A 13,848-nucleotide genomic window follows, 5' to 3' on the forward strand; every position below is an offset into this window, starting at 1 on the left:
CTTTTACAAATCACTTCAGTATGCTCCACTGATTGAATTTCCTCATGAAAATTAAATTAGTACAGTTGCCCATAAAATGCTTGGAAGGAAATTAGCTGGAGATGACCTTGGGCTCTTGGTCCTCCTGCATCTCGCTGCTTAGTGGTCAGATTGCAAGCGTGCAGCACTGTGCCTCTTTTATTCAGTGCTGGGAGTAAACTTGGGGCTTTGTGCATGCCAGGTCAGCATTCTCCTAAATGAGCTACAACCCAAGCCCAAACATTGCCGCCACCCCCATTCCCATGCCTCTGCCACCTCAGGGTTTCTTGGTTACTATGATGTTTGCATTTTCAAGAATATCATGCTTGGGTTTTGAGACAAGGTCTCACTATGTGGCCATGGCTGGCCCAGAATTCACTCTATAGCCAAGGTTGGCCTTGAACTCCCGGAGATCTTCCTGCTTTCTGAATGCAAGGATTAAGGGCATGTGCCACCATACCCAGATGTTACTATTATTATTACGGTGCAATTCTAGAGACAGAGACCTTCCTGCATACCAAGCAGCAGACACTCCACTAATTGAACTACACACTCAACTCAAATGCTCCCTTTTAAAACAAGCAAATCTTCGCTCATAGGAAAATTAAGTAGCTAAGCCTGGTGGTGCAGGGCTGTAAACAAGTGACTTGGAGGGTTAGGGCAGGAGAATTTCAAGTTCAAAGTCTGTTTGGACTACAAAGCACATTCCAGAGCAGCGCTGACAACCTTAATTGCCTGAAGTGATGGACCACAATGTGGAATTATGAGCTAAAATAGTTCTTTTCGTCCTTAAGTTGCTTTTGGCATTCAAAAAATAATAATTTTTCTATTACAGCTACAGGAAATGAAACCAACACAAAATCTTTCTCCTTGCCCTTGTATCCTTTCCCTTGCTGTGATAAACAATTCCTTCCCAAAAATAAAAAGGAGAAAGGGAAACTAGGAATACATCCCAGAAGCAGAGGGTTTGCATAGTCTATGAGAGGGCCTAGGTTCAAGCTCCCAGGAAAATAAACAAAGAGAAAAGTTCTGACTTAAACGGTACCAATTAAGAGCACAGCTTCACTCACCTACTCTGGCCGTTTCCAAGTGACTGCAGAAATTCTGTACACGCTGACTTTCTTCAAAGGGTTTCTCTAATTCGCTTTTACCCACAGTTGCTTCTCCACCAGAGAGCAGATGCTCCGGCACGGAGCACGCTCTTAGTCTTTACTTAATCCGTACAGGTGGTGATAGAAAAGCAACAGGGGAGCCACGATCTCTCCCCTGCTTGGCTGGAAACAGTGTCATTTTTAGGGTCTCTACAGGTGTTTGTTTGGCTCTTTTGTATACCAGCCTTGGCGCCAAGAAGCAGCTAGTGCTATGCACATTCAGAATCCACATGAGGGAACAAGCACATTAAAGCTCGTGTGAAAGAAACGCACATATACGCAAGATCAAAATGGAGTAGCAGCTCGTGCCACATGCTGTTGGATGAAGCCTGCAGATTTTCCAGATTGATTGGCCCTGCCAGTGAGTCTTCTTGGCTTTAAAGTTGTTATAAGAAATGAGAAATGACTTTGTGAGATGAGTATCCACACCTGGCTCAGAGTAACTGCCTTCTGAATATTACTGGCTGGCGTGTCATTACCATCTCCATAATGACAGAAGAGCAGAAATGGTCGTTTTAATTGTGGATTTTATTTTTCTGCTGTTCTCCATCACCTCCAGCTTTTTCAAGCGTCTGTGAGGGACTTTCTTGACTGTGTTCATTTCTATAGGAGGACTCAGCCCAACATGTGCCTGTGAATGAGTTGGAGCCTTAAGCAAGCACAGTTCCTCAATGGTTCCTGCCTCCACTATCCTACCTTAAGTTCTTGTCCTGACTTCCCTCAATAATAGATTATGATCTGGAAGTATAAGCTGAAATAAACTCTGTTGTGTTCATCACAACAACAAAAAGGCTACAAGGACAAAGAGAAAGAAATCTGTGCTGGTTTCACTTTCTGTGACTAAGAGGGAAAAGGAGCTTAGGGAAGAGAAGGACATTTTAGCTCATAATTGCAGATTGCAGTCCATCACCTTGGGAAAGTGAAGGCAACAATAGCTTTAAACAACTAGTCATGACCATAGTCAAGAATAAAGAGCAACAAATGCATACATAATAGTGCTCAGCTGGCGTTCTCCACTCACACAGTGCAGGATCCTCTGCCTAGGGAATGGTACCACCCACAGTGCAATCAAGATCCCCACTATACAATCAATCATTAAGGCACTCTTCCCAGGTGATTCTAGATCATGTCAATTTGAAAATTAAAAATAACCATCAAAGATACAAATCATTTACACATCTTTTTCCTGAGGCTGCCTTCCTCTCTAGACTTAAGTAGCATTGTTAGCTAGAGACACTTAATAATATATGGTTTTTTTGGGACCATAAGACACACTTTCCCCAAAAAAGTGGGGGGAATTAGGGTACGCCAATTGTTGTCCAATTGTTGTTTTTTCTGTCTTTCTTGTTTTACTGCTCTAAAAACTGGGTGCATCTTATGGTCAGCTGCATCTTATAGTCCGAAAAATACCATAACTAAAATCAGAAGCTTTCTATATCATTTTTAAATGCTGAAGTATTTGAAGTGTTTTATTGTTTTGTTTTGTTTGGGGGGTTGTTTTTTGTTTGTTTGTTTGTTTGTTTGTTTTTCAGTACTAGAGATTGAAATCAGAGCCTTGGAATGCTGGGAAATCACTCTATCATTGAGCACATCCAAAGCCTTTTATTTTGAGACAATCTCACTAGGTCGTCCAGGCAAGCCTTGAACTTGCTATCCTTCTGCCCCAGCCTTCTGAGTAGCTGGGATTACAGATCTTCAGGCCCAGTTTGTTCTCTGCATGTCTCTTTATGGGTGTGCAGGTACCTATATATGCGTGGGTTTGCACGCAGAAGTGTGTGCACGGATGTGGATGTCAGAGGACAGCAGCACGTGTTGTCACTCGTTGGGAGTCACCACCTGCCCTATTTTTAATACGGGGTGTTGCATTGGCCTAGAGATAGATGATTAGGCTAGTCTGTATGGCCAGTGCACTCCGGGGACCTGTGTATCTCCACCAGTGGGATTGTTAAGTACTGGACACCATACTCAGTTTTACTACATAGGTTCTGAAGATGGGCTCAGGTCCTCATTTTGGCAAGGGACATACCTAAATATGTGAGGAGGTACAAGGACCAGGGCAACTCTTATTAAAATGGAAAAACAACAACAACAAAAAAGAAAAACATTTAGTTGGAGCTGGCTTATAGTTCAGAGGTTCAGTCCATAAGCATCATGATGGGAAGGAAACATGGCAGCACGCAGGCAGACATGGTGCTAGAGAAGACGCTGAGAGCTTTACATCTTGATGTACAGGCAGCGGAAGGAGACTGTCCCACTGGATGTGGCTGGAGCACATGAGACCTCAAAGCCTACCTCCACAGTGACACACTTCCTCCAACAAGACCTCACCTACTCTAACGAGGCCACACCTCTTTGGGTCAAGCATTCATACCCATGAGTCTACAGGGCACATTCCTATTCAAGCTACCACAGGAGGCCATTGTTTTGATTCCAGTAGACTAAACAAACACTCAAAATTGATGCTAAGCATGGTGGCTCATCCCTGTAGACCCAATATGCAGAAGGATGAGGAAGGAGGATCAGGAAATTATGGGCTATATCTTGGCTACACAGTAACCATAGTGATATCCCCTGTCTCAAAAAATAAAATAACACCAAGGAACAATAAAAAAATCAATATGGAGTTGCTCAAACCATAGTCCCATGTCACTGGATGGAAGCTAAGTTGCTCTGAGACCTTCTTAGAAATCAGGACAGTGAGAGGTGGACACTCCCCAAACTGGCCAAGAGTAATAAGGAAGCTGCATCCATCTCGTTCCTCCTCTCCTTAGGCAGCCAGAAAAATCCAATTTTAACCAGCCAGTGTTTGCTTCCTTGTTTGTCCTCAATCTTAAAGGGAAAGTTTTTTGTTTTTGTTGTTTCTGAGCTTCGTAGCTCTCTCACCGTTTTCTATAAAACCCATCTGTTATGCTCAGCCTACGAGAACATATGAAATGGGGAGTTGCCTAACTCAAAAATTATTATGCAAAGCAACGAAGGCCTTTAGGTTGTAACTGTGTCCCTTAGCACAGCCAATTGTGAGGACAAATTTTAAAATCTCTGAGTTTTGTTTTTTCATTTCTTGTTATTGTAGAATCCACATTGTTATCTTATGGAATAGAATGCCTTCATGTTATGAGGCTATAATATTAAAATAACGCATGTAAGCATACCTAGTATAACACTTGGTACAAAAATTATATCCAATCATACACATTTCCTACAGAAAACTGGTTTTGCAGTAACCACTGTTTATTCCGGTGTGCAGTGCATATATCTTAGTGAAGAAAGAGGATACTTACCTCAGAGTGACCTGCAGATCCATGAGCTTTTATTTCTTCAATGTTTTTCTCAAACAGTGCCAGGAGCCATCTTTTGGATTTTGACCAGCTTCTTCATAAAAAAAAAAAATCATATAAGCAATGATTTGCGAGGGCATTTAGGGGCACAGGTCGCTACATAAAAGGAAAGAATGTCTCTGAAAGTGGAATTTCCAGAGGTCCTCTTCTGAATTACTAGGCCACAGGTAAAACGGAGTGTAAAGACAATGCATTTTAGAGGCTTTGTAAATAGCCACTGGGACTCCTACTGGGCTGACGTTGAAGGAGAAAACCATGTGGCAATTGCTTGGTTTCTGTTCAATGTGCCTGTCCCAAGAATGATGGGATGAAAGTCCAGCGCAAAGGTCACATGCTGACTGAGCTGAACAAAGCTCATCATTTTATTCGTTTCTGGACTTTACCACCATTTCCTGCAAATGATCTGGATCCTCTGCAAAAATCAAATGCTGCATTTCTCGACCCTGGGGTGATGGTTTAAGGGAACAGGGCATTGAAGATGATGACTCCATGAGAGGGTAAACACCTTATCAGCAGGATTAGTGCCTTTATAAAACACTGGAAAGCGCTCCATTACCTCTCCCACCCCAAAGGCACAGTCAGAAGTTGGTAAGTCGGCCACTAAAAAAAGGCCTCCCCAGAAACCACCCTGCTGGTAACCTCATCCTGCATGTCACAGCCTCCATAAATATAGAAAATAAAATTTTACTGGTTATAACTTACCTGTCCATGCTACCTATGACTGTCCAAATAGAGTAAAACATAGAGCAAGTGCTGAGAACTTTTAAGAATGCAGTCCTCTTGGTGAGTTTTGTTTCTGTTTTTTTTTTTTTTTTTTTACTTCATTTTACAAATGTTTACCTGAGCTAATGGTGACAAATGCATTTGATCACACCTACTTTTACCTTAAAGAGGAGAAGGCTGATTCAACATGGATGCAAACAGAATCTGCTCAATAATGATACACTGTACATTGGAAAGGGCGATGATACATTCTCAATGCCATCTTCTCCCCCTTATCTCAATCTCGCTCCTCTCTTCCTCTTTCCCTCTCTTTTCCCCTCTCCCCCTCACACACACATACACACACACAGACACACATACACATATACACACAGACACACAGACACACACATACACACACATCACACACACAAACACAAACACACTGTTTTTCAGGAAGGAAGGGAAGGGAAATAGAGGGAGGCAGGAAGGAGGAAAGAAAGAACAGAAAGGGGGAAGGAAGAAGAATGTCTCTTTTTGCTCCTCCTTCACTGCACACATGCACACTAATAGAGCCTGGTGTGATGGTACACTCCTGCAATGCCAGCACCCTGAAGACCAGGAGCTCCAGGGCCAGCTCAGGCTACACAGAGTGACCACTGCACTCCCTCTCACCACCATCAAAAGCAAAACAAAACAAAAACAACAGTCATAGAAACAGCATCTTTCCCACTCAGCTGATGTTAGTCTACTTAAGAGAAGGAAATGCGGCTGGGACTCTGACTTAGGGGTACAGCACTTGCCACACAGTAGTGAGGAACAGCGGAGTTGGATTCTCCAGAGCCCACTAGAAGCTGGATGAGCTGGCATTCATGGGTAAGCCCTGCATCCCTGTAGGGGACATGGGAGGTGGGGACAACTGAAACATGGCCACCCCAACCTGAACTATATCAAGATGTTTAGACCCTGTCTAAAGCAAGGTGGGAGGTAAGGACCAAATCCCAGCATTTTCCTCTGACCTCCACATATGCACTACAGCAAGTGCACTATACCGCCCCCCCCATACATAGCAAACACATATATTTACATAAAATAAAAATAAAGCAGAAAGTCAATAAGAGAAATGAGAGCTAGAAAGGTGGTCCAGAAAGTAAAATGCTTGCTGTGCAAGCATAAGGACCTGGGTTCCAGTCATGAGCGTGACATAAAAGCCAGGACAACAGTATGCATTTGTAACTCCACGCAGAGATGAAGAATGCTGGGCCTCCCTGACCAGCTGCTCTACCGAAAAATGTGAGTCCTGTGCTTGGCAAGTCGCCCTGTCTCAAAACAACAGCAGACCTGCGCACACACTTATCAGAAAGAAATGCACACACACACGCACGCACGCACGCACGCACGCACGCACGCACGCACGCACACCGACGTTGCAATTACAGAAGGCCACCCTACCTCAGAAGCCATTCCGGTAGCTGGGATCCATACTCAAAACCCTCATCATAAGTTTTAAAATGGTGGTAGAAGTCCCTGAGTTCCGTCTTGTCTGTGGAAAACAACCCTTTCTTAAAGAGAGTATTGACAGTGGCTGGGTAAAGTAGACACCTGCAAAGACAGGAACACTCAGGAAGTTAACATAGTGGCCAATAAGAAAGGCTCTGGATCAATGGTTCTCAACCTGTGGGTCGCGGCCTCCTTTAGAGATCCAAATATTGTATTTATGCTACAAATCATAACAGTAGAAAAATTACAGTTATGAAGTGGCAACAAAACCGTAACACGAGGACCTGTGTTAAAAGGTCGCAGCATTAGGAAAGTCGAGAACCACTGTTCTAGATAACAAAGGCGGCACAATCTTAAAATGACAAATGAGCAGAGGACACTGTGACACAGCTTTGGGGGAAGTCCTTCTTAAGTTTTAACACTTGCTGGTGGAAGCCACGCTGTGATTCAAGGAGGGCTGAAACTTGACAGTGTTTATCTGAAGATGTAAAAATTCTTTCTTTAAAAAAAAAAATCTGAGCCGGGAGTGGTGGCACACGCCTATAATCCCAGCACTCGGGAGGCAGAAGCAGGTGTATCGCTGTGAGTTCGAGGCCAACCTGGTCAACAAAGCGGGTCCAGGACAGCCAAGGCTTCACAGAGAAACCCTGTCTCAAAAAAGCAAAAAGAAAATCTGCTTTTAACTATGTGTGTGGGCATGTATCTCTGAACATGGGCATGTGAACGTGGGTGCCTCGGAAGATGAGGTAAGTCAGTATCGCTGAGCCCTATCTCCAGCCGTGAAATGTTTAAAATCCATTCTAAGGAGGCGCCTTAGGCCCAGAAAACCACAAAATGGCAAACACAAAGAATAAGCTGAGTGAGTGCAATTCAATAGGAATTTATTTAGATAACGGTAACAAATAAGGCACCACTCTTGTCTTTGAATGTAACAGAGAAAAAGGGTAATAGTAATCATTAATTCCAGAATTTCTCAGCTAATTCTGCCTATTCTAACGACAGCCCACTGAAGCACCTGCTGAAGTTCTCCATTGGGGCACAGCTGCAATGAGAAATGGCCGCCGGTGGCACTATTTGGGAAGGTTGTGGAATTTTTAAGAGGTGAAGTCTTGCTGGGGGAAGTACATCACTGAGGGGTGGGGCTTTGAGAGTTTATAGCCACATTCCACTTCCGGTTCACTCTCTCTGCCTTTGAGGGTCTTGGGATTCCCCTGAAGAGAGGAAGTGCTTTGGTAATTCAATTTTTCCTGTGGAGACTTCATACGTACGTGGGGAACTTTTGCATGTGGAGAACTTTTTATACACGTGGGGAACGTTCACGTGTGGGGGGATTTTTTTACGCACGTGAATTTTTTTTATAAATGTGGAGAACGTTTATATGCATGAAAATATTTACACATGAGAATTTTTAGACAAGTGGAAATGCTTTCACACATGCAGAGATTTGTTGTTATGTGTGGGGGAAATGTTTCCTACGGTTAGCATACCCAACCGCCATCTTTTCCAGAGAGCTTCTGAATGGCTGGCTCACTGCATAGCTCCTCCCCGTCTCTCAAGTCTCTTAGGACCGCCCTTCTCTTTCTCAGAACCCCCCCCGCCCCGCACTGACTTTACTTGGGTTTCTTTCTTAAGCCTCACAAGTGTCTCCTGGGTCCCTATCACCCACTTCTGCCGCGATCTTCTCCTGGGTCTTCTCAAGTCTTCCTAGTCAAAACACAGTAAGCAGTGACTGGTGGACACACAGCCGTTGTGAGCAGGATTCCATATAGCAAATACATAAATGTTACAACACCCAAGGAGAAATTACTATGCATGAGTTAAATGACTGTGGATATAATTTGCTCGCCATAAAGTGAGAATGCTAACCTAGAAAGTACTCATTAATTAGAATTTGAATGACTTTTTTTTTTTAATCAAGTTTTTATTTCAGGATTAAAACAACTACTATTTACCTTACGAAGTCCTTCAGGTCCATTGTTCCATGAGTGCCGAAATCTTCCAGTTGCTCGTGAAATTCTTCAGTCAGCTGCCCCGTAAACTGAGGAGTGTTGAAAGGGCTCATCTTCCCCTTCATTAACACGTACAGTTTTTCGTTCAGTGCTAAAAAGATGTTCTTTGGGATCCGTGCTGAAGACAAAGGGAACTGTTTTCAAAGGAAGCAAGCACAGTCTCTTGCCGCTTGTAAGCTGTATGCCTCTGCTATGAATTGACCAGTAGGACTGTTGGCAAAGTCCTCACAGCACAGAAAACCAGTAACTCTCTTCTTCGCGAGATGGAGATGATCCATACATGAGTGAGAGGACTAGGTGCTGTAAGACACTAGAGTCCCAACACTCTACAATGACTATTGAGGGAAGCCAGGCTCACTCACATATCTAAAGGGAACCTAAGGTATTAGACTGCCAATAATTTCCTTCTCAATGACCCAGTTTATCACATATACTTTCTCCCCTTCCATCCCTACTTTAAAAACAAATTAATTGCTCTCCACTATTATCAACAGAGGACTGAGAATTTAATTTTACCTAAAATTACTCCGGGGTTTCAATGTTATCCTTTAACGGATCTATCTAAAAATATTAGGTACCAAGCCAGGCACAGTGGGTCATGTCTGTAATCCCAGCACACAGGGAAGCAGAGGCAGGTGGATCTCTGTGAGTTTGAGGCCAGCCTGGTCTACAAAGCAAGCTCAGTACGGCCAAGGCTAACACAGAGAAACCCTGTCTCAAAGACAAACACAAACACAAACACAAAAGCAAAAACAAAAATCTTAAGTTACCTGTGTGATACACAGGATCTTGAACAGCTAGTTCAAAATCTAAATTTTTAGATTTTAGGAACACGTCAATTCCCTCTTCTTCAGTAACAAAGGTCATCCGTTTTCCCATAGCAAAGATGGTAAATACTGGTCCATACTAGAATAAAACACACAAGCAGAGATACATAAGAAAGCATTTCTAACTCATGGGTTACGTAGAACAGTCTTCCTCCAGAGCACCAGTGCTGAGGTTGGAGCAGAGGCTCGGGGACTAAGAGTTATGTGCTGTTCTGCAGAGGGCCTGAGGTCAGCTTCCAGCACCCACCTTGAACAGTTCAACAGCCATCTATACATAGCTCCAAGGGATGCCATACCCTCTTCTGGGAGCCATGGCACCTACACATGTGCACATGCAGGAGCGCGCATGTACACCTCTTCCTCCCCGCCCCCTTCCCCTCCCCCCTTTCATAAAATAAGGAATACCAATAATGAAGTAATGGCCCAGATTTGAAAATACGGTTACATCTGGTAGTTACTAGAATTTCTGGTTTGGCCTATATTTAAATTATGTGAATCCTAACTCATTCTGTCCTAAAATGTATATAATAAGATACCTATTCCATCTTCCTTTCTTGATTATTAAAAATAATAGACAATTAGAAATATATATATATATATATATATATATATATATATATATATATATATATATATATATCTCACCATGGTGATATTTGAATCGTATATTCAAGATATGAAGAAACTGACCAGGGCACAGTGGGTCATGCCTGCAATCCCAGCACTCAGGGAGGCAGAGGCAGGGAGACTGCTGTGATTTCCTGGCCAGCCGGGTCTACAAAGCAAGTCTTAGACAGCCAAGGCTACACAGAGAAACCCTGTCTCAAAAAACCAAAAACAAAACAAAAAAGATATGAAGAAACATATCTCTCTCTTAGGATCTCTGATTTTTTTTGTTTTGTTTTGTTTTTTAAGACAGGGTTTCTTTGTGTACCCACATCCGTCCTGGAACTCATCCTGCAGACCAGGCTGGCCTCTAATTCACAGACCAGTCTGCCTGTCTCTGCCTCCTGAGTGCTGGCATTAAAGGCATGCCATCAGCACCCTGCTAGATCTCTGATCATTTTAATTGGCATTTTGGGGTTCTTGGCAAATAGGGATCAAACCTATTTGTATTTTCACTTAAACATTTGTTTGAGTGATGATAAGCACTATTGTATGTTTAGCCACACATGTGCAGCTCCAATAGGTGTGCAGCCTCAGGCAGTAACTGTGTGCCAGCCTTTCCATACTCACATATGAACTCCAAGTTCTGAGAAACATCCCAACCAGATTGCTGAAATGTTCCTCATGATCAGTGCCTTAAATGAAGCCCCCTTCCGACCGGCAACTAATGGCTTCTCGCCGATGCTCCCTCTTCTGCCTTGACCCTTGTGCATTGAACCTTCCAAGTCTCTTCTTCAAAGTCACAATTGTATGGATAAAAAAACTACACAGTACCAGCCATCCCGTCCTGGTCTCCCACCTCAGCTGCAGATCACGTCACTTTACCGCCCCATATCACATACAGGCGGCTCCTTTCCCAAGGCCACACCTGACTTGCCTCAAGGGTGTCCCATCTTTTCTGCTTCATTATTTATTATTATTCATTCTGCTTTATTTGTGGGTTGGGAGAACATTGCCTCTCTACCTTTTCCTTCACCCCGAGTCACCCTGAAATTCTTTCTTCAGTGGGGAACTTGAAACACTGGGATACACCAGAGTAAAACCCCACCTGGGCGCCCAGGACTCCTCGGGCTATACTGCCAAACACAGTGAACAGTATTTGCAGCTTCCTGGTGACATGTTTGCGGAATAGAAATATAGGGCTTGGGAATGAGGCGTGAGAATTAAGTTGGAATGGAGACAGAATCAGAAGGATTTTCCACTACAGTTGTGTCTACATGTTTGCATGCACGTGTGTGTGGAGGTGTGTGTATGGAGATGCCAAAGGTCAACACTGCAGTTTTCCTCCTTGGAAATCATCTGGTTTCTTGAGACGGGGTCTCTCTCCCTGAATCAGGAACTCAGGGACTGGCCAGAGTGGCCGCCAGCAAGCCCAAGTGACCTTTCATCCACCTGGGATCACGGGTATGTGTCAGGACCTCAGGCTTGCACGTCTAGCACTTAACGCCTCAGCCATTTTCTAAGCCTCTCCTGAGAGTTAAAAATGTTGAGCAATATTAATTAAATTAAACTACAGGGAAGACTTGCGGCCCCCAGCATTTTCTCTGCTCGGCAGGATGCCTGGAAGCCCTTCCTTGAAGGTCCAACCAGCCACGTGTTTCCCACACAGTCTCCAAGTAAGTGCCACTGCCCATCAAAGTGTCCAGTTAGGACTGACCGCAGATTCTGTGGAAAGGTGGATCACCTCTTCCAAAATTTCATTCTACTGCTAAGACCCACGACGTCACAAGCACTCAGAGAGGCTGTAGAAAGCTGCGTACACCCACAACAGAGCTTTTCTTGTCCACTCTGAGAAAATGACTGCTGTGAAAGTAGCCTGAGAAAGCTGACTGGGAGCAAGGCATGGCCCTGCACACCTGACTCCCCGCTCCCACAAGGCTGAGTAATCAGGAAGGAGGACACCAAGTTCAAGGCCAGGCTAGGCTACTAAGTGAACAGTAAGAACCTGTATAAAATGAAGAAGCAAAAAGCTCGGTTTGTTTTTCCTTCTGTGCTTGGGCCTGTGTGTTGGTTAGGGAGTGGCTGGCTGGGTGAGCATTCCTGCTTTGAGACTGTTGGCTCGCATGGTTTAAAGTTCTCTTACGCACTTTTTTTCATCCTGACCATACAATGAGTCTTAAAACTACCTTCTGGGATTCAAACATCAAACAAAGGAGGCACACTCATTGGGTATAAGAGAAAGACCACACCACACCACACACACACACACACACACACACACACACACACACACACACACACCACAGACACACACTCAGTATCACATAAGAGTTAGCTCTTATTGCTTCATTTGGCTGAGAAAACTGCAGAGCCCTCACACATATCTGATCTGAGATACCCTTGTCAAACATTCCTTAAAAATTACTAAACTTATATGCCCATGGAAGGCTGTGGGAAACAAAGAAACATTATTTCATGTAGCCGACTGGTAAAAAAGTTTCACAGAATTATGGTATACAGTATGGCCCAGAAATTAATGTTAGGCAAATCTATGTGCTAAAACAAAGATTAAAAGTGTATATCACATCTTTTTCAATGCAGTAAAATAACCCAATACAATCATAAACATTTTAGTTGTGCATTCCCCTACAGGCAATTCTGCCTTAGGAGTTTATCCTGAGGAAATAGTCAAATAAGTTGTAAATGTGCAACCACATGCACACACATAAGAATATCCATTGAGGTATTGGCTAAAACAATGAGAGGCAGTTGGCGGCAACCTATGCAACCCAACTATTGGGATTTTAGTAAAGTATCCTGTCCTTGTTTGATGAAATACAGCCATTAAAGACTAGAGATGGCTCAGAAAACGAAGCCCTTGCTATGCAAAGATGAGACTCGGAGTCCAAATCCCCAGCACCCACACAAAAGCCAGGCATGGAAGCTCATGTCTCTAACTCCCCAGCACTAGGGAGCAAAGGCTTGCCAGAACAGCCAGACCAGCTAAAAGGATGAGGTCCAGATTCAGCGAGAGACCCTGTCCCAACCAAGTACAGTGGAGAAGTGAATTAGGTAGAGGCTCTGGTGTCCATCTTTGAACTCCATGCTCCTTCCTGCATGGACTAGAGTAGACACACACACACACACACACACACACACACAGAGAGAGAGAGAGAGAGAGAGAGAGAGAGAGAGAGAGAGAGAGAATTAATGATAAGGAAATAATAAAATATTATTCATATATTGATTTGCATGTCTGTGTGTATATAGGTATGCATGTAATACAGCACCCACATGGAGGTCTGAGCACAACCTAAGGAAATTGGTTCTCTCCTTCCACCATGTGGATTCTGGGGACCTATCTCAAGATGTCAGACTTGGCAGCAGGCACCTTGACCCACTAAGGCATCTTGCCATCTCGCCATCTCACCGACCTTCCACCTTATTTTCTTGAAAAAAGTTCTCTCACCCAATCTTGTGCTAGCCTGGCTGATCAAGAATCTCCGTGGGCTCTCTTGTCTCTGCCTCCCCTGCACTGGAAACTTGAGGTGATTTTTGTTCGTCATTAGCAGTCACTTTATCGATGTGTCTGCCTGTTTCTGTACAAGGGTATGCGCACGTGCTTGTGCCCTTGGAGGCCAGAGGCTTCAGACACCCTGAAGCAAGAGTTAGAGGTGAGTGTCAGCCAACCCAACAT

General features: G+C 43.8%; 1 protein-coding gene and 1 long non-coding RNA gene across 2 annotated transcripts in view; one reads left to right on the forward strand and one right to left on the reverse strand.

The window, feature by feature from the left end:
• Positions 1 to 13,848, reverse strand: part of CYP39A1 (cytochrome P450 family 39 subfamily A member 1) — a 67,545-nt gene that overhangs the window by 52,584 nt on the left and 1,113 nt on the right. The window contains exons 2-5 of the mRNA XM_084753290.1: positions 9,489 to 9,624; positions 8,662 to 8,836; positions 6,662 to 6,811; positions 4,451 to 4,541 (exon numbers count right to left, since the gene is read on the reverse strand). Of these exons, the coding sequence (XP_084609416.1) occupies positions 4,451 to 4,541; positions 6,662 to 6,811; positions 8,662 to 8,836; positions 9,489 to 9,624 (552 nt within the window). The remainder of the gene's footprint in view (positions 1 to 4,450; positions 4,542 to 6,661; positions 6,812 to 8,661; positions 8,837 to 9,488; positions 9,625 to 13,848) is intronic.
• Positions 7,907 to 8,801, forward strand: LOC311581217. The gene is made up of 2 exons (XR_014773700.1): positions 7,907 to 7,941; positions 8,640 to 8,801. It is a non-coding gene; the product is annotated as an uncharacterized lncRNA (long non-coding RNA).

This window comes from Acomys minous (assembly GCF_964271855.1).
Source record: "Acomys minous genome assembly, chromosome: 13".
Classification (NCBI taxonomy): domain Eukaryota; kingdom Metazoa; phylum Chordata; class Mammalia; order Rodentia; family Muridae; genus Acomys; species Acomys minous.